Consider the following 26,222-nt stretch of genomic DNA (forward strand, 5'->3'; position numbering starts at 1 on the left):
GCCCCAGTGCACCACTGTCCTCTGCTCTACCAGAGTGCAATAGGAAAGGGGGGAGGATTCTTCAACCTACTGCATGAATAATTCCTGGACATTTCTTTTATTAGGCCCCTGTCACAGAATTGGTACCACAAAAGGGCTCTGGCGGGTTCTAAATATGGGTTAGGCTTAGCAAAGTTTAAAATTATGATTTTATTTTTAACCCATTTCAGGGTTTTTCTCTGAGAAGATCCACAGATGGGATTTTGCAACTAATTTAGATACTACAGAAGAAAGAGTGTCATAAGGCATACCAGGGCTTTATAAAATAGACAGGATTGCCTTCATTTCATCTGCTTGCATGCACACGAGTCTGTGTTACATTATTCTGGTGTGTTCCTGCTAAATCAAAGTGGGCACATACAGGCAAAGAGTGCTGCCTGACACCTGATGGATGATATAGGTAGGATTTAAAGGGGGCTACACCTCACCCTGAAGTAGTCTGACTGTTATGTGAGTCACTCCTGAGGATCCATTAACTATATTAACAAGATTTGTTTTGGATGCAATGCCTAGCTCCCAAGTAGGTGGTTTAGGATTAAGCTGACCCCCACTTCACGAATCTAATATGTTGATAGATATTTTTTTGTAATATATTATCTAGACAACTGTGAGAAATGTGTAAGAAAGCTTTTCAAGTAAAAATAATGTTGTAATTAAGGACAATGACAGAAAAAGCAAATTAAAAAATGAACTGATGTGTTAGGAGAGAGGGAGAACAGACCTGGCCAACTCCAACCTAACAATGGTGGTGAAGCAACAAAGGAGAAAACATCATTTTTTATTGAAAGGAGGAAATTGGACAGCTTTTGAGGATAAGGCAACATAACATATGAAGAGTGTGGATAATGCATTTTCTTCTCTATTTGCAAATATTTGATAATGTAATCAATTGCTTAATTTTGGCTTTTCCAAAGTTGAAAACCTAGGACTATTGATAAACTAGGTTTTGTGGATGAGATGTATTATTTTCTCTTAAGTTTCTCTGGGAATTTTGGGTTTGGGATAAAACTCAGGATGACCCACTCCCCTGGAGATGAAATAATTCACTCTCCCAGCTGGATGATCATGCTCCTGAGCTGCCTGTGCTCCAGTCCCCAACAGCCAAGGCAATGCTTTTCAACAGCTTGAGAAAGTTGGTCTTGGGGTGGGCGATGAAGTCATCATGTGCTAAACATGTGGAGAGGAGCCTGTTTGTACGACTACAATCTTAAACTTGAAAATACTTGTTTCAACAGCGTACAGATCTGCAGAAGGGGATTTATGTCAGTTAATATCAGAAATCTGTATCATGAGAGCTTATGTCTGAGCTAGTCCCCAGGTACCCTTTGGAGTCAATGGGTGCCCACAAATAGGCAAGTGCTTATTCTAAGACATGAGTCATTTGACCTATTTTAGACGTCTACTTTGGGATGAGAGAAAAAGTCAGAAGGGTATGTTTGTCTCCGTTGTCCCATAACAGCATTTAAACAGCAAGGTCAGATGCAGTCATCTGCATTTAAACAGAATCCTATGGGATTGACAGTGACAAGAGCAACTGAAGGAAAATATCCAGTAACTCTATTGTTTAAAAATTTCTCTGTGGGCTAATATTTTGCTTTGGCACAGAGTTATAACCAGCACAAATAATCCAGCACAGATTTTACCTTCCATTTTGCCCGTTCTCTGAGAGACGTATCCACATGCTAAAGCTGTTGCTGCATCCATGCTATCAGCAGGGTATGGGCAATGGAGACAAATGAGCTTGCCATTTCACAGAAGTCTTGTGAAACTGTCGCCAGACTGAAGGCAAAGAAAAAACTCCAGCCCACTCAAATTGTTCTGAAGCTTAAGCCATTGGCAGGGGTTACAGCAAGTAAGGAGAAACTTTGAGGCTGACTGTGATACATGGGGACATAAAGATAGAGATCTTCCTGAGTGACGGCTCTTCAGCACTGAATTTCAGACTCAACATGGAGTGCAAGTGTGGGGGAAAGCTGCACCATTTCCCCTACTTTACTTTTCTGGAAAAAGGGCTCAGGAAGCTCAAGTTTTTATGTGACTAAAATCCTTCCAAGCACTGTCCAGACAAAATTCTTTAAGTCCTCAGAGGCTAATATGCACGTTAATTCTACCAGATGGTATTCTTTAATGATCTTTACTCAGTCAGTACTGCATGGTTTCGAAGCAGTCCATAAAGTATTAAGCATAATACAGAGCTCTAGAGTCAATCAGTAATTACTTTGCTATAACCTTGAGATGGCTTTGAGATGTGAGACACAGTGTGAAATTCACCAGGACATGGGCTTTTATTTATTATTTGACTAAGCCTCATTTACCATCCACATTAATGGCTTAATTAGCACAGGTTAGCTATATTGATCTGGAAAAATCATTGTGAAATTTAACAGACAAAACAAAAGGAGAAAAAAGAAAAAGCCCTTTCCGTAGGATTTTGGCACGATCCCTTGCTCTTCAGTAAAATTCCATCAAGTCAAAAAGAGAAGAAAGAAAATAAGGAAAGAGGAGAAAGAGAAAGGAACCTAAATATGAGTAAAATTATTGGAGGGCTTTCACTTTCCTAGGATCACTATGACTCTACTTCTTGCTTTGCCAGTTAGTGATTTCTCATCCTTGGGAAGGTAAGAATAACCTGGAGTTTGTTAGAACTTGTAGCCTCTATAAACTTGGCAGAGAGATCCTGTGTGTGGTCAGATGAGTTTCAAAAGGACTACTAATTTAATATTTTTAAAGGATTTTATAGTGTTTCAGGGCGGTAGCCCTCAAATGGATTTGGCCTCTGTTTTCTCTTTCTGACTAGTAGACAGTCTGTGAAAGACTCAAAACCAGTCTCAGCGTAGACCTGGCAGATATCAGGCAGTTTTCTGTAACCCATAAAAAAGGCCCCATTTCCTGTGGTCTTGCCAGAGCACCCAGAACTTCCATAGTGCTGGTGTAACTGCACCCATCATGTGAGTAACGAGGCAGGAGAGCTGCTGCAGTGCTGCTGCCATGCAGCCAAACACCCACCCTCATCAAACACCTTATGCATTGGGAATCCATGGATTTTGGCATCCTATAATGGCTGTGAAAGAAAAAATCTGGAAAGGGATCTAAGGCAGTGAATAACAGAAAAGTAATACAAAGCAAGCTAAAAATTATTTATAATTTTAGACAAATCAAAGAGAATCCTTGAGTTCATTAAAATTTCTGGGTGGTGGTTACCGTCAATACACATGTGAAATACATGTAGATGAGCCAAAATAATTTTATTTTTGAGATCTTGCTTGAATTTTGTTGCTCAGCTGGATCTAAAATCAAAGAGGCTTATTCTTCTGTCACTACCCATTTAGGGTTTTGGCTAATGTATGGATTATCTGAGTTGTACTTGCAAGATCTTGGACAAATCCATTTCTTGTTTTATTTCATCTGCACAGACTGCACTGGACAGTCAATATCCTACCCTTTACTTGGCTCCAAATCCCTTTCCTGGCCCTCTATTTATGTAAGTAAACACATGTTTTTTGGAAATATGTTGATAGCTATGAAAGGCTAGAAATCCAATACAGAAAAAGATCATCGGTAGTCTGAACAAAAAGTGGTCTATCGGCACTATATGTTTAAAATCAATATACCTTGTGAGGGCATAAAATGAGACTTCAATACCTGTGCCAGTTTGAGTGTCCCTGAATAATACAGTAATCCTTGGGGAGTGTAAGAGCCAACATAAGTGTCCTAATTAATCAGTGGCCTAATATAATAATCAGAACTCCTCTAACCTTATTCTGAGTCTTCAAATCTCATGACAAGTGTGACTTGCTGACAGAGGGTAAAAATTTTTGTTTCTAACAATTTTCCTTATTTTTAACTTTTAGTCATGTATTGCCTCTCTAGGTAATTGGTGCAATCACGACCAGTTATGCAATTAGGCAAAATAGATGTGGTAATGTGTGTGTAATTTTGATGACAGCTGTAAAAACCTTTACTGAAGTACGTGTAAGAGCATTACAACACATATGCAGTAGAGAGACTTGAAATTCATGGCCATTATGAAAATTGTGTCTTGCAAAATAAAAAATGATGAGTCCACAGTAAAAAATATGTTCTTACAAGCTTGGTTTGAAAAAGAAATCAGAACGTTTTCAGTTACAGAGCTCAAAATAAACTTTCAATCATGGTTTCAGGGATAACTTGGCGGTATGTATCCTTATCACAAAAAGAACAACTTTCTGCTAGACCAGGACTTTATATAGCACTCTGCAAACTTGGTTTTACTGCTGAGAACAGGTGCAAATCAACTAACAGTTATAGCCTTATATTAGCATGGCCACTGTGATGCAGCAGCAGCTGTGTGGCAGCTCAGTCCCTTTTAGATCAGGCCAGCATTTGTTCCTGGCTCAAAAATACTTTTAGAATTTTTTATAAAGGGCCAGATTCCACTGTCAAATGTGTTTGCGGTTCCCCCTGAAGTTAACGGAGCTGAGGGTTATCTGTTGGGATAAAGAAAATCCCACTGTGGGCTCCAGCTCTTTTGCTCATTGCTCATCAACAAACCCAGTGCTGAGAGCACTGGGAGAAGAAATCAGGTTTACTACCTGCAACAGCCTTGTTGCTAAGAAGTGGTCAAAGAATTTTCTCTTGAGACCACATAGGAGGACTTTCAATTATATTATTATATTATTATTTTAAAATAAAAAGTGTCTGACTTCTGTTGAGAAGTTGATTTTTTAACCCCCAAGCCCAAGACATGAGCAATACTTCAGCCAAATACTCAATTTTTAAGCAATATAGTTTTTTAAATAAATATGAATCCATCAGAATATCTCCTAGAAAAAGCCAAGTCAATTTGTAACCACTCTATTAAGCACTGTCCAGGACACAGCCTGGACAGCTCTCAGAAGCCTTTAACATCAGTCTGTGTAGTTGTACCCCAGGTTTGGAATGGTTCTAGGAATGATCAAGTAGTACAGGTTTTGACACTAGCTACTTTTCACTAAATGCTCATCACGAGAAGCAAAAGTTAGAGAAACATGTTAAAACAATTGCCAGAGACCCGCTAGAAAAAATGCAGAACACCTCACCCTGGACTCTACCTGATCTATTTTTATAGGGACAAATATGAACATCGCCAGGTGAACACATCACTTGCCAGTCATGTGTCACCCATACAATTTTCCTTGTGCTGGTCAAGGTGTGAACTGCTGATGTCATAGAATCATAGAAGCATACAATCAATTCAGATTGGAAAAAACCTTTAAGATCATCAAGTCCAGCCATAAACATAACACTGCCAAGTCCTGCTAAATCATGTCCCGAAGCACCACATCTACACGTCTTTTAAAGACCTCCAGGGATGGTGACTCAACCACTGCCCTGGGCAGCCTGTTCCAGTGATTGACAGCCTTTTTGGTGAAGAAATGTTACCTAATATCCAATCTATTCCTCCCCTGGTGCAACTTGAGGCCGTTTCCTCTTATCCTATCACTTGTTACTTGGGAGAAGAGACTGACCCCCACCTCACTACAGCCTCTTTCCAGGTAGTTGTAGAGAGCAATAAGGTCTCCCCTGAGCTTCCTTTTCTCCAGACGAAACAACCCCAGTTCCCTCAGTGGCTCCCCATAAGACTTGTGCTCTAGACCCATCACCAGCTCTGTTGCTCTTCTTTGGACACGCTCTGGCACCTCGATGTCTTTCTTGTAGTGAGGGGCCCAAAACTGAACACAGTATTCGAGTTGTGGCCTCACCAGGGCCAAGTACAGTGGGACAATCGCTTCCCTGTCCCTGCTGGCCACGCTATTGCTGACACAAGCCAGGATGCTGTTGGCCTTCTTGGCCACCTGGGCACACTGCTGGCTCATATTCAGCCGGCCGTTGACAAACACTCCCGGGTCTTTTTCTGCCAGGCAGCTTTCCAGCCACTCTTCCCCAATCTCCCACAATTCAGAAAGCAGTGGGGCAGGCAACCCCTTTCTTCCTGCTCATTTGTTGGGGAAAAAAGAAATAAAGGGCACTGGGACAGGGTCATGATCCCATGCAAAACCCTTGAGCTCTCCAGCGGTTTTCTATTTGCTCCCCATGAATTTTTCAGCTTCACTCTTTTTTCTCCTCTTAGTATGCCCCATTTCACCCGTGCACAGACTGAGGGCTAGGTGAGTTTGCAAGTCAACACACATGGTGTCCTGGTAAAATAACTTACAGTGCCTCACCTTGAATACACAAATTCTCCTCAAAGTGGCACTATAGCTCACTGAAGAAAAGCTTTGCAAAATGGCTGGTTCCAAATGGAGTTAAAACAAACTTGGTTCTGTGGCTGTGAGTGATGTTGGGCCACCATTCCCAGATACCCAGATGCATACAAGAAGAGCAGAAATAATAACTGCATGTTGTCCTATTCTACCAGAAATGAGCTTTACCCTGAGCACCCATTACTTTTTTCCTTTCATTAGGAATAAATTAGAAGGCAGTGAGAAATACGTCTTTAGGAAATGTTCACAGACTAGGTCTGATGGTCTGATAATTACTCTTCTCACATGAGGGATCTTGACAGGCTTCTACTGTATGGTGAAATAAGACAATTTCACAAATTCTTCATGACAGGCCTCATCTCTCCTATCTCCATGCCCTCATAATTTTTTGATTGCTCTCTCTGACCATCTGCCTCTTGCTCTCCTCTGTCTGATTCTTCCCTGTTCCTGAGTCATAATTTTTGTAGGGGCCGTTTGCTGCAATGAGCTGTGTGATGGGAGGTACTGTTGGTATAGGGTAGGCTGGAGATCTAGAGTGTAACCAGCTGAACTCAGGAGGGCTTTAAGTCCCCACAGGAGATATGCTGATATTCCATGGCCTTGTAATTGAACACACAGTCAGGTTAGAGTTGATATGCCATTGCGGCCATCTGAAACAGTAATTTCCAGCTGGTAACCAAAGTTGTTAGTTGCCCAAGGTCATGCCTTCAGATGTCATGTCAGCACACACCAATGAATCCTTAGCAAATTAGGCCCTTTGGGCACCAGGTCCTGGATTTTAAAGCCACTTTCATTTGGCATAACCTAAGATTGGCTTCCTCTGCTGCTAAATGGCATAGCTCTCCTGCAGGCAGAGAAGGAAGCCAGGCAGCAGTTGCTGGACATACCAGTACTGTGTGGGGAGCTCCAGCCAGCAGGATGTAGGCTGGATGCTGCTGGGGTGACACAGGAGCTTGCCCAGATGAAAACCACTCTAGAAGGAGAGTGCCTGCCACGGGCAGTTGTTACCCCTACACTACCTTTCTGTCCAAGTATCTATGTCCCAGGTAACTTCCCCAAACCATTTCTATCCCACTTCTTGCAGCTTGAAACACACGCTTTGTTTTAAAGCTATTGCACAGCCAATGAGGAACTAGTTATCTGGCCTGTCTTATATGAAATTTGGGAACTAGCTTTTGTGGACCTGTCCCAAATATCTGGCTGCAACTGGGAACCCCTGTTAAGTCTCCTGTTTGGGACAGTTCATCAGGTATGGGATGTGCTCAGCCATCAGCCTAGATTCTCCTCTGGGCTTTTACCCTGAGCGCATCCTGAAACAAACACACACAGAGGAGATGTGACTCATGCAAACTTTTGAAAATTTAACCTATTGACTCATTCCTGATTGTAAAGTCAGTCTGGGGAAAGATCATCTGATATTTCAAACATAAAATCCTCCTTTCCTTCTCAATAGAGGACACATTAAAAACAAAATGGTTCAGAATTGGATCTTGGCAGTTCAAGAGCACCTACTGTTTTCTTGTGACTCTGGCAATTGCTTTCCAAGGAAACCTTTGCAATACAAGTGAATACAAATTTATCATTTCTGAATTGCATAAGATTAGGTGTTTTACTGAAACAAACCAGTGTTTATTAACAGAGTTCAACTGCTATGAACTAAATCAAGACTAGTAAATATGAGGTATGGTACCAATGATTACCTGAATGTATGCGGGTGCTTAGCACAAGTGCTGAGTGACTGGTGGAAAACCTGATTTGCTAAGCAAATGGCTTGAAAAAAATTCAAGAACTTGGTGATTTAGTCAGCAATCTATCATACTAATTATCTTTTATTACATTTCCAGTCATTTATTTAATGCCTTATTTTTGCTTTTCAACAATTCCAGAAAAATAGTTATACTGGTTAAATTTTGGGGTATTACTAATAATTACCCACAACATACAATCTACCTCTTGGCTATATGACCACATGGGGTCTGACATTCTAACCAAATCAGGTTGCAGGGTTGGGACCTCCACTTAGAGGGAATCAGTGACATTCAGTGGCAGTGCCTAAGGGGTAAAGATCTATCTTACCTTTTTTAGAAGACTTAATATGCATTAAGAAATCTGTACTGCCAAAATTAAGGGCTCACCAACATTTCTGGGATTTTTTCTTAGCCCTCCATACAGGCATGCAGAAATGCAAGTAAAAACTGTGACATTGTAAAGAGGATGCCTTTTTCAGATTTGACTAAAGCTATGGAGTAATTTTATAAGATCAAGGAACTGCCCTCTCCCTGCTGAAAAAAACTTCTTGTCACTAAACCAAATAATCCTAACTTTCACAGGCTACCCAAAGCCAGGTTTGGTTTTATGTCCCAGAATACATCCCAAATAACAACCTTCCTCCCTTCTCTCATAAAGGTTGGCAGTTTTCTTTTATAGCTTTGTACTGAAGATGTGGTCGTAAATTTGAATTCCAAGCCATTTGCTCCAACCGTCTTTTTAACATTAACAAAAGAATAGCAAGGAGAGAAACAAAATAAAAGAAACAAACAGAACAAGCAATGCAAAGTAAAAGGACTCTAATGAAAGCAGTAACTTACTGTAGCTACTTTCACTATCGCTGGCATTAGAAGAAACATGTTCTGCAAGAACAGTACAGCAAATTAAAGAACATAACCAAGCACCACAGAGCTGCAGAAACTTAAAATAACGGCCACAGTCATGCAAAGGAAGTTGTGCAGAGAGGAAATAAAAACTATGCAGTGACATCACCTGAAAACTCACAGATAATTTACACAGCAAAAATGAAAGCTTTCTCTCTTGTGGCATTTCAGAAAGAGACTTTACGTATTAGCTAGTGATATGCGTCATGGAAAAGCCATGTCTTTTTTTGATGAGACAGTTAATGACATCTCAGATGATAACTTAATTTCAAAGTATATTATGGTCCACTTGCATCTCACTGGATGTCTTAGGTAATTTCATGAAACCTGAGTGTTTGCTGATATTACTCTGTGCTATCAGTAACACGTATCCTTAATGGATTTGAACTATTCCTGCTAAACTAGCTTGTGTCCATCTTTAATCACTGTGCACTACCCCAAAGGGTTAACAAATTAACATGAAAATGGTTTTGATATCAAATATTGTAACTGAATCTATTTTACCCTGTCCAAAAAAGAAGACAAAGCCAATGACAAAACTAAGAAGAAGGATGAAATATTTTTTCAGACATTGTCTAGACTCAGTATTTGAGTATGAAAACCTTTACCAGACCAGTGTGGACAGAAGAACAGGGATATAAGAACTATCGTGATGGGTCAGACTTGTAGTTTGGCAAGTCTGGTGTCCTGTTTGAATTATCATATTATTTAAAGGAAGGTGCAATCTGTGTCATGTGAAGTTGCTGTTCCCAAACTGTAATCAGCAGACTGTTTATGGTCAGTCAGACCATGCTATATGTTCCCCAGGAGGTCTGCAGAACCACATTAAATGGTGGTTTTAATAGTATCTCTGGTAGAAATACTGATTACTTTGCACCTAAAAGATCATCTGACAGTTTAAACTTTTCAGCTGGTCCAGGACATTTAGAAGCCAATGGTATAATTGCTATATACTGGGGAGCCACCCTGGGTTAGTAAGTCTGAGACACAGTGGTTAAAGGGACAATGGGTACAAATAATTCACCTCCTGACAAACACCAGGAGCCAAAATTGGTCCAAAATTTGTCATTAAAACAGTTGGCAGATTAGGCTGTGGGTGACCCACAACACTCACCTGCAACTGCCTCTAAACATTCCCAGTGAAAGAAGGAAATCATAAAAGCCAAGAATCCCCTGGGATGAACTCAAAGTAGATCAGGCATGGATGTCATGAAGGTCAGTGCTAAGACCACCTCTTCACTGCAAGATGCTGCATTTCCCCCATGTATCAAACTAATGGCTTAGGGTTCATAGACTGATGGGGTTACTGGAGCAGCAGAAATGAGAGGGGATGACAACTTATAAAAATAGTAATGGAAAACTTTGACCTTGGGCTTAGTAAGAAGCTTTAAAGAATTAAACTTACATTTTGAAGAAAACAGTATATTGATTTTCAAACATTTCATAGCAAGTTAACAAGGGTTGTTGCAGGACCCTGAAGAACTTTATTAAACAAGAACGAATATCCTTCATAGTAAGAACTGTCATTAAAAAGCATTTCTGAGTTGAATATTAGTGAAATTTGGATGGGTTGGAATGTCTAGAGGTGTGCCAGTAATTGAAAGCTAGGTGCAATTTTAATAGAGAAACTAGAGCCTATATAATATCTCAGTGCTACATTTCCCTTAGCAATTTGCAGCATTCAATTATCTCTTTTCAAATGGTTGGATGTTATGGAGATTTGTCTTTGTAAGGACACAGATATTCAGGAGCGTTATCAGATCAGAAGTATTCTACTTCTCTTTAGGCAGGGAAGGATCTGCATTTGCTGCTAATGAGCTGCTATGACACTTAAAGTAGCAGAATTGCTAAAATTCAGGTGGCAGTGACATTTGCTGTCTATCACTGACAAAACTAGTCTTGCAGAACTGTTCTTCGTACAAGAGATGAAGCTTTCATCTTTAAATTGTGAGCTACTGTATGGCTTAAAGTTAAACCATTAAAAAGTCCCTTCAACAAATCAGTCAGAAACGGAATAATCTCTAAAATTGTGCGCATGGATGTGCATTCCTGCAATTAAAAAGCACATACAAAACAGTAGGCGATGCAGTGTTAACATTCACACACATTTTGCTCCAATTACTTGGCACTTAAGAAAAAGAATAAGAACTGAGGAAGAAGCTGCCAAACACATGCAAGTGGCATTTTCTTTAAATTATTTAGATCTGGATACAGAATATAATGTAGCTATTTATAGAGAAATTATCTGCAAATATTTCACTGTGTACAATTTTTTCTGGCCTAACTTTCGAGGAAGCAAAATTGTTTCAGAACAATTATCTGACACGTTACACATTCTGCAATGCCAAGTCTTGAGACAGGATTTCTGCATCAGAGAAAGAAACTGATTAAGGTTGCATGACACAGAATAGGTTGCTAATGGTGAAATGGGTCCAAAATTAGCTTTGGGGAAGGCATGTCTTCTCTAGCCTGCAAATGATGTCTTCCATTAATAACAAATACTAATCTAAAATCCGGCAAAGTAACAAACACTCCCATGCAAAAAGCTGAAAATGCAAAAGCAGCAGCATAAAATAATTTTCTATCGATTTCATCAGGATGTGATCAAGTTAAAATGTTTAACTTTCTCTTTAGATGGAAAGGGAGGGATTGTTGCTGAAAAGAACGGTCTAGGCAGCAAAACGAGTTCTAGGTATGCTACTCTACAGAACTGCCATGATGGGAACAGTAACATACTGTCAGAAACAAAAGGTGTTATTACAAAAGAAGTGAAAGTGTCTGCTTGATACACTGTATGTTATTTAATATTGTCATGCAGAACAAAATGATTGAAACATTTTTAATGCATTCACAGCTGGGTAACAAATAAAACTCTATCTTGTGCATGCTAGGAGTGGAGGGTCCTCAGAGAAGGAACAGAAGCCAAAACAAAACAAAACAAAAAAAAAAGATTTACAGTGACCATTCCTGGGAACTTACTCAGAGTCTTTGTTCCATAACCGTCGTCACCTAATCCGGGGATGTCCTGCACGGAAGTCCCCAGAGAGAGCAATGAGAAAGGAAGAACAGCCGCAGAAGAGGAAGGAAGAAGTCAGTGGAGTTGAAATGGATACTACCATGACTGACCATGTCGATTGAGCAATCTGGATCCCTGCTTTTCCTTTTTGAAACAACTTTAGACCCATTTTCTATGGGAATGCAGCCAATGAAAGAGGCAGTGACCATGATACATGGCTTTTGGAGCTGTGAGGAAGAAGGAACAACCAGATAAATAAAGTTCCAGAAACAATCCTCACCAGATAAATTTAGGAGAGAATTACTAAGAGAAAAAGTGAATATTTGGGCTTGGAACTCGCATTTATTTTTAACAGTGCTGGCTCTCTATACAGTTTAAGCAGTCAGTAAATGCCCAGGAGGTACACATTCCAAGATCTGATTTACTTTAAGCTGTTAGCATGGTTGCTTCAATTAATTGTTAAACTTTCAGTGAGGCTGCCCATGACAATCAACTTGGAGAATGTCAAAGGCAAAAAAGAGATTACGGCAGAGCTTTTAAAAAGTAATCTTAGTTTAGTATTGTGAAAGAAATCACATTTGCATTACTTTGAGCCAGTTCTGATCTGGGAATATTTAATCAGAGACAAATTTGGATTTATGACAGATGCCACGACAACTTTGATGAGTTACATTTGCTCTTCCAAAAGTTAAGGTCACTGGTTTTTTCTTCTGAAAATGATGTTTCCAGGGATGGAATGACCAGCTGGATCCAAACTGCAGTCACACATTGGTCACAGTAGTAATACCTCTCCTGCCTGCCTACAAAAGTTATTTGCCTAGATGTGTGGGATATTGGTATCATGCGTGTCACCCATTTTTTGTGCTGCTGCATTGTCTCCAAGAGGTTACTTACGTTCTGGATCACTTGTTTCCTGCTCACTCTGCTCCTTGCTCTTGTAGAATGGGAATTTTCGTGAAAAGATGAAGTTCTTTTTACGCTTGTCATTGAATGACTGTGAAGGAGAAAAGGCATGGGGCAAAAACAGGGACGTCTAATTGTTGTCACACTCATGCTGACAAAACAACTAGTTTGTAAAAGTGGAGAGAACTGTAGTGACTCAAATTGGTCCAAACCAAGTGGCTGCAAAGAATCAGAGGTGGTTGTGGTGAGGTCTGCAGGTTGAAGGCAAAGCCCCTGGAGACTGCATTGATTTGATTAGAGAGGTCTCAAATCACAACCTTCAGCTCCTCATTTGGAAACTGCCATGTTTGGCTTGTTCAGATAAAGGGCTACAGATGGCTCAGCATGCTTTGAGATCAAGCCACTCATCTTTAATCATAACAGACTGTGCACAGAATTAATTAACTGACTGAAAAAGAATAGGCTGTAAAGAAGAAAGTGGAAGCCTTTGATTTGCTTAGTAGGTATGTGAATTCAGCCCTGTGCCAATTAATTTTTTTTTTTTTTCCTGGTAACTGCTGCTGATTTAATTGTGTTCTATTTGGCCTCTTAATCAGCAACTTCTTAAGTGTGTTTTAATGCCTTTTTTTCCATAATTTTTTTAAAAAACTTTTTTTTAAATTTATTTTATTTTATACATTTATATTTACTCATTAGGTTCCTCTGGATATACTTTTAGTTTTATGTGATTTAGAGATGGAATTCTGCTGATATGCAGTATTTCAGTGTATGTTGAGCAACATATATTGCTTTTCCTTAAATGGGGAATTAATACGGAAGAAACTGGGGTTTTTTACATGATAAAACCTTTGACTTTATAGACAGTCACAAGGGCTCATAGGACTGTATTATGTAAAAGCAGGATATGCCTACTTGGGACATTTATTTCAGATACTAAAGGAGGAATTAGGGTCCCTATATAATCAATTGAGAGAAGCTAGCATTTCCAGAGGGCACCTAGGTTGAGCCGCAGATAGTGCTTAAATGATCTGTGTTGTCATCAGACAATGTCCTACACTGTTTCCTATACCAACCACATGCAATGCCCAGACCCAAGACTTTGCAAGGGATCATCTCCAAGAGAGCAGAGACTTTAACTCTTTTAAAGGACCAATATCATGTGTTTGTCATTGCTTGTATCAAATATAACCAGTATTTGGCTCCAATTCTGAAATGGAATATATTTAGAGTTTCAGAATATAATCTATTTTCTTACATTTTGGAAGCATAAAATGTGCTTTAGAATATGTATTTCTGAAAGATGTGAAGTTAGGTACTGAAAATCTCCATTAAAATAGTTGTCTACTTGTGTCACGAAAGTTTCATGCCACTTTTACATTTCAAGCATATTTAAAGTTCAGTAACTGAAAACAAAGGAAAAAAAATGCACATGTAGAAAAAATGATCCATGAAAGTCTCTCAGAGTATGTAAACATTCAAAGTGAAATTAATGTGGAGGTCATGCACAAATAATCCAGACAGCATGCAATTTCAAAACAAAGCAAATATGAAAGAAAGCCAGAGGAAAAAATAAATGCACATGAAGGATAAAGTAATCTGTGGATGAAAAGAGGACTGACATGCACATTACATCACTTTAATGACCTAAAGGATATAATTAAATTAAAATGTGTTTTCTGTGATCATTTCTTTTATTTTTCCAAAGAAAGGAATGTAGCATGTTAACATTTCCCATTGTGAAAATGTTGTTTGTCACAATTCATCTGAATTTGACATAGTAATACTATAGGCATTACACTTTAAAAGGGAAAAAAATATATATACACGCAATAGCACCTCAGAAACCAAAGGAGTTTTAAAATGACAGTCACTTCATTACTAAATGCCATTTCACTTTGGAATTAAAGAGAATGTTATCAAATTGATAAATAAATATGCTGTGTTTCACAGAGATTATGTGATAAATAACACTTATAAGTATTCTTCAATTTTTAACCCAACAGTCTAGATGAAAACCTTCAGAAAGTCCATTTTCACCAAAAAAGCATATATTTCTTTCAAGCTTATGCATGAACTAACAGTATATACCCAATTAGACAGATATAATATAGTGTTATATACACTTTTTCTCCTTTTGCAATTTCAAGTACTGGGTTGCCTTTTTAATAAGATACTGTTCCATTTCAATCTGGACAATCAAAATCTGGCAATTCATAGCAGGTGACTATTATGTCCAACGGTGCCATTGTATTTACACCAGTAAAAAGCCTTGTTCCTAAAATAAAGCTGACTCTTAGTTTATTAATATTCATAAGCAAATATGTTTATGCATGTGTTAATATTTCTATAGTTTAATCAATGTGTATATTCATGCTAATGACCATATATACTATCATAGTGTAGTCAGAGGGTTTATATTTAAAATAACAAAGAAACTGTAAAATATTATAAAACACTAAAATGGGTCTAATCCTGCAAATTTATAGAAATAATTAGTCCTTGGTTTTAACTGGATAGGCTTACCTAGTTTTTATTTTCTTGTATATTAGGTGCATGTTGCTTCACAAGAAACTAAAGACAGGAGCCTTGAATTTGGTTTTATATCCAATATAAATGTGATTAAACTCAGGCTGATGGTCTCCACCTTAAGGATATGAAACCTTGCAGACACCCATCAAAATGCTTCTTATAGATACCACGATATATATCTCCAATGTATAGAGATAAGAGGGTTGGCAAAGAGAGGAGAGAGAGACTCATACAGAATAAAGCCATGTTTTTATTGGATATACTGCGTTAATTCCGGATTTTGTTCTGTTGGTGGAGGAGTAGAGACCAACACTGAATACATATTTTCTTTTTTAAGAAAGGATCATGGATGTGAGGAATGGTGAAAAGGTTAAAGGGCAAAATTCAGATGTATGTTTTTGAAATATTTTATTTCTATAAAATGAAAACCTTGAGGTCTGTCAAATATTCCAAAGCCAGTTTTCACAGGGGTTCCCTGTGTGGCTGGAGAGCTGTGAAATAGGATAAAATAAGAGAGAGGTGTTTGCCTGCATCTCAGCCCGATGCAAAAGTTGCATACAATTGGAATTGAAATTGTGATAGCAAGCTTAGGCTTGTTTCAACAGTATTTATGTAGGCAGAGTTTCTGAAAGTCAGTGAAAAAGTGCCTGAAAATGGATTCCTCTATAAGTCACAATTCCTTTGCCATGAGTATTTTAAAATCCTGTAATGGAAAGTAACTGGGGCTTTTCAGTTACAGTGAGAAACCTGTACAATAGATTACTTTTATACCTCACTGACATCAGTTCAGACTCCCACTAACCTAGGAACTGGCATTAGTAGGCACTTTGTATAGACAAGGGTCTAGGACTACAAAGCAAATGAAATTTTCAGGTACTGGCTGACGACTGAACAGTGAGATCATTCCTCACAATATTTGGACTGTGATGAAAAAAAAGGGGGGAAAAAAACCTTTCACTGATGTCCTGGCTTGAATCCTTGTTTGATACTCCTTAGGTATAGACTGTCTTTTGGAGAGGTCAGAAAAAAATTGTGATGTGCACTCTTGCCTGACCAAATATCCCCAGATGTCCCCAGTTATTTAAGTCTGGCTTACACATACCAACCTACCCTGGTTGTGACAGACATTAAGACACTCTGTGTGTTTCTTGTTCTAAAGAACTCCCTTTGATACTTTTTTGTGTCAACATAGTTTTTGTATTCTAAATGCTTTTCCCTAGGTGCAGCAGCCGTATATATGTTACTCATCAGCTAACAGGACAGTGTTTTTTTAAAGGAAATTTTCACACAACATTGAATAAACAAGCCGATTTCAAAATTTGTGTTATAATGGTAAACACAAAGAATAGTGTATCAGTAATTTGACAGTTGTACCATACTGCAATAGGCAGTTATATCACTGTTTATTTTAGGCTTCTTCTCTTTTTTTTTTTTTTTTTTCCCAAATGTAGCTGATCCATACTGTTTAGTGAAGATGTGCTCTTGATAGAGGTTGTCCTCTTCATGCTTTGCAGAAGAGCCTAATATGTTGGGGAAAGATTTCTTTTGGTGCCCTAAAATTTCTAAAAGCAATTAAATCTTCTAAAAGCCATTAAACCGCCAAATAAATTGGGAATGCTTTATCTTGCTATTTCATTCAGCCAGTGCTAATCTTCAGTAATGAGCTGGGGACCAGGGTTCAGGGGATCACCTAAGAAAAAGCTGTTCCAGAGCACTGACTGTAAAATTCTTTTATACAGGGTGTAGACGAATTTCATTTACAACCTATTTTTAGGCAGGTTTGAGCTAAGCTTTAGCCTAATTTTTGTTACACGATTATCTGTATCAGTCTTGTTCTGAGATTGGTCTAGCAGTGCATATGAGTTCATTCATTCTGCTGCTTCTCATCTGCTATGGTTGTGTTTTGTTTTTTTTTTTGATTCTTCTCCTTTAATACCTGGTTTTGGCCTAACTTAAATGAAAAACCCTCACTTATACAGCATTCTACAAAAATCTACAAAATTTATCAGCAACATTATGTCCCTGCAATCCTTTTCTCTGTATTTAATTCACAAATTTGGGACATTCTTTTACTCTGTTTGAACACTGACTTTAATAAAGGTTTGGGCATTCAAACACTGTTAAATCTCTACGTGTCAAATCTCTCCCATCATACTGAAAAGTCTCACTGAAACCAGAAAGAAAAGTTTTGGACTGTATAAGAGATACTCAGTGTCATTTCTCGTTTCAAACATATATGTCATCTCTCTGCTTTTATAGTGGGCTTTTTCACTTAGCAATTCAAAATGCATGATGAATATGAACTCACCAAAACAAACTTTTGAAGACAATCCTGTGTTAGCATATTTGCTTTATGTGAAAAGCGGTTTTGCAGTTAGCATGGCAGCATGGTCTGGTGTACATGGGTCAAACCACGCTTTGGAATCTTCTGTCTCATTTTTCCATGTGCAATACCAGGCCCAGAGCAGTGCCTGCCTTGCAGGTACAACTGTAAGCCTGGTTCTATAGTGACCATGCAGTATATTCCTTAAAACATATATCTTTCATTCACACTCTGACCACACAGTTATATGATGGAAAGCAACACGTGCCAACTTCTCTATGTCTTTTTATGAGATGCAGAGGAAAGGATGTCCCTATTCTGTTAAGTTCAACTTCAAATTTTCTTAGATACAGTAAGTATTTGGAAAAAACCCCAAACCAACAAACCAAAAGCCCAGGCTGCAGTCATTCCTTATTGAATTTTTGCTCCATGATTTGTTTTGATAAGTGAGAGCAAACTTCGGGTGAGAAGAAGCTCAGATGAAGATAACTTTGCTTGCTTGGTTTTCCCATTAAGCTGCAGGGAGAATTGGATCTTGGAAATCCAAAATGAAAAAGTGCAAGCCTGATTAAAAACTCCATTCTGTCTAGCTTCTGCAGAGAAGGGTAGTGTTGTTTAGTATTCATAAATATGAAATTCTAGTAATCTTTTTTTAAGACTGACTTAGTGCCACTTGTCAGCCAGCAACTCAGTTTTAATTCCTAAGAAAACAACAGTTAAAACCAACACTAAACACCAGGGGAACAGAAAGACTAATAGACTTTCAAGAGAACATGTAAAAGCAGTATTTCCAATTCTGCAAACATGTATTTAACTTGGTGCAAGGTACAAATCACACTAAAAAGGGAGTACTCATCTGTGCTAATTTACATTGCATAACTGTCAGCAGGATTGAAATGCCAGCGTAAAAACCTTGAGTATGTGACAGCCAAGGTCATTTACAAGTATCCGAAGGTGGTACACAAAGAGGGTGAGAAAGATTAGTTCAAGCAGCAACACTGAAATTAATAGTGTGAAAATAAGAAAGGGCAAAGCTCCTTGACAGTGAAATCAATTTGGATGTAGAATAATCTGCCCCAAGGGAAGTGGAAAAGCCTAGATCATTTTTCATGTTTAAAACAAATCTGCTAATCTTAAGTATGGGGAATAACACTGCAGTGCTGGGAGAGAAGGGGGCAATGGAGGGAGAAGAGCTAAACAATAAGCCTCTCCCAGCTCTAACGTCAGTGTTTCTGGGGGGAGATGCTCACAGGTGCAGCATCGCAGAGTTGTGCCGGGCCCCAGCGCAGGCTTTGACCTAGCCGGGCTCACTCCAGTCCTATGGGCAGTGTGAAGGTCTTCCTCTCCTTTCTCAAGGCTGTCTCTGGAGTTAGAAAGTGTATCTGATGTTTGTCAATGTTGTTCCAAATCTTCCTCTACGCTTTAAATTTTTTTCCCAAAGAGTAACTTTCCCTGTTTGAGCTGATGCAGGCCATCAGCTACTGATCCTACTAATAAATCCTTGTGCACATGGACCCATCTCAGCATCCTGTGCGACAATGATGATTGAAAGAGCCTCAGAGATCAACAGTAACATTGGTGTGCACTTGCTGAAGTTTTGGAACCACTGGCCCAGACCGCCAGATCTTTCTACAGTGTACACTGTGGGACCTTTATCAATTTGATCTTCATTCCTCAGTGTTGATCAGATATTTTCTCCTATATTTTTCTTAACTCTGATTCCTGGTTGACTGCTGGTGCTTCTTTAGATTTGCAAATGAAATTGAAGGGTTTGGTCTCCTCTATGCAACCTTTTGGATTAATCTCACTAACAAATAAAGCTGCAGAATGTGTTATCTGTGCTGTTAAAAACCCCAACTTTCTCCTTTGTCACTATTTTTTTGTGGAATCATTTAATTGTGCAATCAAGTGATGTGCGCTTGACTTGTGCAAGTGTAAACTATTACATAAAATGGACCACTGCATAAAAAGAGTAAGCTGTATAAAGACCTTTATTACTCTTATTTGTGAAGTAGTAGTGGAGAAGGATTTACAATACCTACATGCCTTCAAACTAACTGGAGCTGATATATTTTGAACTGCCCTTTTCAGTTAGAGTGTTTGCACTCACAGGTGAGTGGTGTAGCAGGCTGAATTACAGCAAAGATCTGGCTCAGGAGACAGTGAATCTTAGGGATATGATGTAGTCGAGAACTGTCAATGTTAGGTTAATGGTCGGACTAGGTGATCTTCAAGGTCTTTTCCAACCTAGATGATTCTGTGAATCATACCAGGTTTGTGGGTTTCATTTAAAACATTGATTTATTTAGGCCTTACAGCTAAAATTCTAAAAAATAAAGGCATTGGCAAATGAAAACAAAGTCAGTCTCTAAGAGACTGGTGTGAGGTTTGTGTAGGAGGTGAAGTTCCTACATTTTCCAGGAATGCATCTCACACTACCAGCCTCACAGACAGGATATCAAATTAGATGGACGTTGGCTTTGACCCAGGTTGGCAATTCCTCTGTCCCTATAGCCTCCCAAACATGGCCTCTAAGTGAGTCACTAAATCAATCTTAACTGAACTGCTTGAATTTAAGTGAGCCAGAAATAAAGATGTGAAATATAGAGACTGTATCATCTTGGTGAGTGTTAACGCTTAACTCCACTCTTCTGCAGCTTTGTGTGAAATCTTACTAGAAGAAAACTTTGTTCTGTTTATAATCCTTTGACAACATCTATTGCCAATACTACACATTTTTCTTTTCAACCACCTTTTTAGCAGAAGAGCCAAGTAGCTATGACATTATTTATATATACATTCAAATGTCCCACCATTTAATTCAGGGTATTAGACGACAAGTTGTAAAAATAGCAGACGTGTGAAGTTAAACTCAGCACAAATTTCTGCTGGAACAGCTTAGAAGAAAAGCAATTAACTCTCAGCTGTAAACTTTGGTATTCTACCTGTGCTAGCAAATTTCCACTGTGTTATATTTAATCTGTGACCAATTTAAACACTACACCACATATCTTTATGTCAGTGACTCCCTTAAACATCTCTTACCTGAGCAGGGATGGCGCACACTTGTTGTGGGATAGAAAACACTGATACTATAGTCATTAACGTTATGGCCACTTAAGAAACAATTTTATCTTATAAATAAACTCCGCAAAATTATCAGGCTGAAGAAACTGGAAAATCTATGAAAAACATGTATTTAAATTACTCGTTAACTGAAGAAATGACTCCATCAATATTTTCTTTGACAAGCTGCCAATAGGCAAAAATGGTTTTTGCCATCTGAATCAAGTTCAACCCCAAAGCCTTTATTTCCCACATTTGCTACTCTATTCCATTATGCTTACGAGTTGCAGATATTTAGAATTTGTACTTCTTAATAATGGCTTTTTTTTTTTTTTTTTTTTAAAAAAAAACCCTGGAAAACAGACCCAAAGATCTTTTACTTCAGTACTTTTCTTAATTTGAAAGAAAAAATTCTACTGGATTTTTAAAAGAAAGCTACAAAAACCTATTTCTTCACTTCAGCTGAGTAAAAGCCTCAAATTTGACCTGACAGTATTTTTCACAATTTCTAGAACTCTTTAAAAAAACAGGTTCCTTAAGGCATGTCTGTTCCCTGCTAGAGTCCACACTGCTACCGTGGCATAAATTGAAACTGAAGACTCATTTTCCTTCACTTTCGACTCTGACCTAGGCCTAACAGGCATTATTATTCAATTATTGCATGTCTTTGTGGAGTGCCTCAAGACATCTTGGAGCAGCAAGACACTATACAGTTAAATTGTCCTGGCTCTGTCCTGTTTATCATCTGAATTTAATTCGATTACTTCAGCACATGAGGGAACTAGATGCTGATGACAGCAATATTTCTAATGTACCTTGCAGAAACGTTGAGTGAAATGTGTTCAGCTCAAGGGGAACGGTCAGGGCAGCCCAATAATATGGACTCAGGGCAAAATGGTTGGGCAGCCAGGCTCCACTGCCTGGCACCAGCTCCAGCCATCGTGAAACCTGAAGACTGGACTGTGGAGGATGTGAAAATGCATGAAAGAGCAAGGGCAGCTGGACAAATGAGACCCAGCTTTTCCTCCAGCACAGGGAGAAGTTTCCTTCAACATACAAGCTGCACTGACAGGAAGGATGCTGAGATCCGATTCTTCCATGACACCCAATGCTATCCCTGCTTCTGAGGTCTTGCAGCCAACAGAGAGAAAACCAGAAGCAAGAAAGCAACAAAGTCAGATGGAGAAGAGTAATTTATTCCTTGTCCCTGTCCTGGGCAGTTTCACACCAAAGTTCTGAAGGGTATCTTCAGACCTACTACCTACTAATGCCCTGTGCCAATAAAAAACCCTTGTGCAGAACATGTCTCTGCTCAGCAATTTGCCTTTAATAATTTCCTCCAGCTTTTTCACTTAGAAAGATCTCTCTATAAGAATGACTTGGTGAGGAATATTTGCAACATAATTTCTCATTACTTTTTTTATACTTGTCATTAATTTCTACTTTATCATACAGGAGCATTCCTGAATTATTGCTAAAGAGTAACAACTAAATTCCAATATTGCAGAAACAATGGTTTTGTAAAAGATTTTATGTCAATTAGTAATGGAGATGTAAAACCAGAAATTTTATGACATGAATGACTTCCAAAGCTTATTTTAAGTTGCACACATGAAAAATTGTTCTTATTCTCTGGTTACAGCAAAGCAAATTTCAATCATTCTGAGACAGGGGAGCGTACAGTAAAATACTGATTCACAACTCTTGAAAATAAATGACATGCAGAATGTTTTTCTATAAAAAGCTCATTTCTGAGTAGAAGGGGGTTTTCTCGTCTGTAATTTTTCCACCTGTAGGTATACAAGCAATGAACTTCAGGAGCCTGCACTATCTCCACAGCCACAGAGTAATTCTTATTGACATGGCAGAAGCTATATGCGGGCTGAGCAGAGGGCTTATCCCTATGCATTTCTAGATAGCTTTGCCTAATCTAACCTAACCTAACCTATCCAGGTATGTATATTTTGCACTTGGCAAAGCAGTTCCAGAGGAGTATATTAAAAATATCTGCTACAAGTGCCTAGTTTATTCAATGCAAGTACTAGCACAAAGATTAGTCCAAAAGAAATGGTTGAGATGTTTAAGTTAGGCTTTTAAACTACACAGTTTAAATAAGGTCCTGTAGTTCTTAAAGTTTAGTTTATCATGTCTGATCAAGATACAGCAGATAAAAACTGCAAATCCTTGTCACGCCACAGCCATGTGGAGCCCTGAAGGTCCATAACCCTGTCTCACTGTGCCTTGAAATGGCTGCTATGTTTTTGTAGAAGGTGCATCCAGTTAAGGCTCACAGAAATGGGATTCACTGCACATAGCTTTAAACATTTACCCCGTAGGTGCCTGGGGCAGAGGTAGTGACCCCAAGCTCCCTTTACAGTCAGTGATTGATTCATCACATCTCTTTCAGACAACAGTGGCAGGTTGGTGCTCTTGACCATGAATAAAGGAAAAACTGTTCATTTTGCGATTTTTGAGGTGGAGAGAGCAAATTCATATTAAAAAAATCAGCTACTGTTTTACAACATTTACAGAATTGTCGCAACATCATGTGTAAACAATATTTTTGCAGGAAGCCATATTTCTGGCCTTCCAGTTGTGCACGTAAAATATTTTTTGCAGCCAAGCTAGAATATTACAACCCATCTCTGCATGTGCTCCTTAGACACTTTCCAGAAGCTTATAAATAAATGCCTAATGGAAGCATATTTTAGCTAGGAATTATCACTCCAAGCAAATTATTTTTAATATCAGTGGGTGTCCAATAATTATCTGGCACTGAGACAATAAAACATTTCTGTTTTGGGCGAATTGCAATGTGTTTGTTGGAGTGTTATTGAAGAGCCATTTTGTTTATACAGCTGAGGCCACACTGTGAACCATTCTGGATGGTAAATGTTCCTAGGCATGCTAAAATGTTGCTAGGAGTCAGATCAGATCAGAGTAGAAACACTCTTTTTATGTTTTGAGGGCCCTGCTAGACCAAAGTTTCAATTCATATTCTAACTTTTTACTTTGGTTCATGTCTGCTATTTTTAATGTGACTGAAGCAATGTAACAGTTCTCAACAAAAAAACACCTACTGGGGCTCAGGTTAGCTTCTACTGCATTTAATGGGAAGGCTCTTTTCCTTCAGCACATTAGAAGTACGATGTAATGGAAGTAAAAGAGAATACTCAATTCAGTTGGTAGTGCAGGTGGAAGAAGCACCAAGGAATGGAAAAAGATTTATAAACTAAAATGTAATTACACAGCAAAGACTGACATTTTATTCCTAATGGTCAAAATGAATCAGAATTGGTAGTATAAACCTTACAGGAAAAAAATTGTCTTCTGCAGCCTACTGCTAGCAAATGCTGTTCCAATAGTCATAAGAGGGGCAAGCTAGAATATTTTGAACCAAACTGAAGTGCTTTGATAGTCACAGAGCAAAGTAAACAGCAAGTCCGTCCTGGCTGTGCACACTCTCATCTGGGATCACATCGGTGGGCTGTGTGTCTGCAGAACAAGAGGGTTCAATAAACTCCCACAGCCCATGGTCCTTGCCAGGGCTATGCTGTTGGTTTGCCTGTGCCCTGCCTTGGGTCTTCTTGCCCATCCCACCTCACCTTGCTGACACGACTTCCTGGATTGATTTTGGACCTGAGTCACCACTAAGGACTTTTTGGGAACCACGGGGCTGTGGACGAACCTTGGTTGTTGCCACCGGACTTGCTGTTCATGCCCTAGTTGTGAGGGTGCTGTCACACCTGGGTCCTGGCGTACAGCCCTCTCCTGCTGCTCCCTGATGCCATCAGTCTTGCATCCAGTTATTGTCCTCCAGCTGCTATCCCGGGCAACTGAGAGCTGACTGCAGCTCACTCTGCCCTCTTTAACCCAATGTCTTTTAAAACAGCAGTAAGTATAGAAATAAAACAGCAACACTGCAGCTGCATTATTCACTGGCTTCTCCTTAAAAACTACAGTAGTGGCAGGCTAGAAAAAGCATAAAAGGGCTGGATTACACAGGCAAGTACATGCAGGCAGATTGCTCCTAGGCATGTTGCTCCCAGGCATATGTACCTCCAGTTCCTGAAGATTACAGCTACACAAGTCATCATTTTTGTAAGCAACGGTTGGAATATCAGTTGGAGGCCAATTTATAGCTGAGCTGAGCACTTACTCCAGTAACAGTGCTCAGATTTCTTTGAAGAATATCCCACAGGCAGCCATTCCCATTAGATAGCAACAAGAAATCAGAAAGACTGGGAAAACAGAGAAAATTTAGGCTAGATCAGTAAGGAGGGATAAATCTGACCGAGACTAAGAATAAAGAATATTTAATTGTGTGTCAGTGCCTACGCCACCTTCACTAACCCTCCTCCATATCATCCTTACGGGTAGGTGTATGCTGCTTAATTTATGTTCAACCTCTCTTCTTCTTAGTAAATCACTCCACCTGTGATCCCACACACTCTGGTGTTTGACACTTGCATTATCTTTTACTTGGCATCTGTTGCTATTTTATAATCACCAAATTTAGAGGGGAAAAAAAAGGCAGAGGCCCCTCCTTTTTTCATACACATACATATGGACAAATACACACCCGTGTGGACAGAAATGTTATTCCCAGTCCAGTATCTCTCCTTTCACTACCATTTTGCTACTGACTGGAGGGAATTCAGAAAACAAACATGATCAAGCAATTGAGTGGATTATTTTATAAGGAAAACTGAGCTGTCAATGCATGCAGTTTTTGGGGCACGTCAGAGAATCTACTCTTTCTGTCAGTGCTATGTAACCCACTGCAGAGTGTGTGTTACCAGGGTCTCCAAATCAGCAGCTAGCTTGACAAAAAAAATGCAGGTTTTTGAATGTGCTTGGGTTGTGGATTTTCTTCTACTTTGTCCTGGTTTTGGCTGGGACAGAGTTAATTTTTCTTCTTAGTAGCTAGAATAGTGCTGTGTGTTGGATTCAGTATGGAATTTGGTATGAGAATGCTGAATCCAAAACACTATTATTGTCCCAGTACCATCACTTTAGGAAATCCATTCATTGTGTCAAATATCTTCAGAAGAGAAGTACAAAGAAAAGTTGGTCAAAATACACCAAATATGTGGAAAACTTTTTGATTATGGACTACATAATTATGGACTACAGAACAGTTTCTCCCTAAAAGTGGTGAAACTTTATATTTAGAAATGTTAAGCCTAGTAAAACACTGATGTTAGAAACAATCTTCAATAGGCAGAGAGAGAGGATGGATAGTCTAATAAATCTTTATACTTTCTAATTTCTGAGGAGGAGGGATTCTCTGCATTGATACACCCAGATCTGCCCTGGTGAACCAGTAGCACAGACGCTATGCCTGAGACCAGACAAATAATCTAGTCTCCATATACACTAATAGAAGAAGAAATAACAACAGGCTTAAACTGCTGCAGTTTAGCCATTTCTAATGATGAGGAGAGGGAAGCACTGGAGTGGCCTGTTTTGGA

At 39.0% G+C, this 26,222-nt stretch overlaps 1 protein-coding gene across 26 annotated transcripts in view; it reads right to left on the reverse strand.

Moving 5' to 3' along the window:
- DLG2 (discs large MAGUK scaffold protein 2) overlaps window positions 1-26,222 on the reverse strand; it is a 1,037,827-nt gene that overhangs the window by 15,638 nt on the left and 995,967 nt on the right. For 17 of the 26 annotated variants that reach the window (XM_074917829.1, XM_074917842.1, XM_074917783.1 and 14 more), the window contains 2 exons: window positions 12,822-12,921; window positions 8,849-8,890 (listed from right to left, as the gene is read on the reverse strand). In XM_074917829.1, coding sequence (XP_074773930.1) covers window positions 8,849-8,890; window positions 12,822-12,921 — 142 coding nt within the window. Of the gene's footprint in view, window positions 1-8,848; window positions 8,891-11,890; window positions 11,937-12,821; window positions 12,922-26,222 lie in introns of all 26 variants that reach the window. The other 9 variants (XM_074917850.1, XM_074917820.1, XM_074917949.1 and 6 more) reach the window with 3 other exon arrangements.

This window comes from Athene noctua, chromosome 1 (assembly GCF_965140245.1).
Source record: "Athene noctua chromosome 1, bAthNoc1.hap1.1, whole genome shotgun sequence".
NCBI lineage: Eukaryota > Metazoa > Chordata > Aves > Strigiformes > Strigidae > Athene > Athene noctua.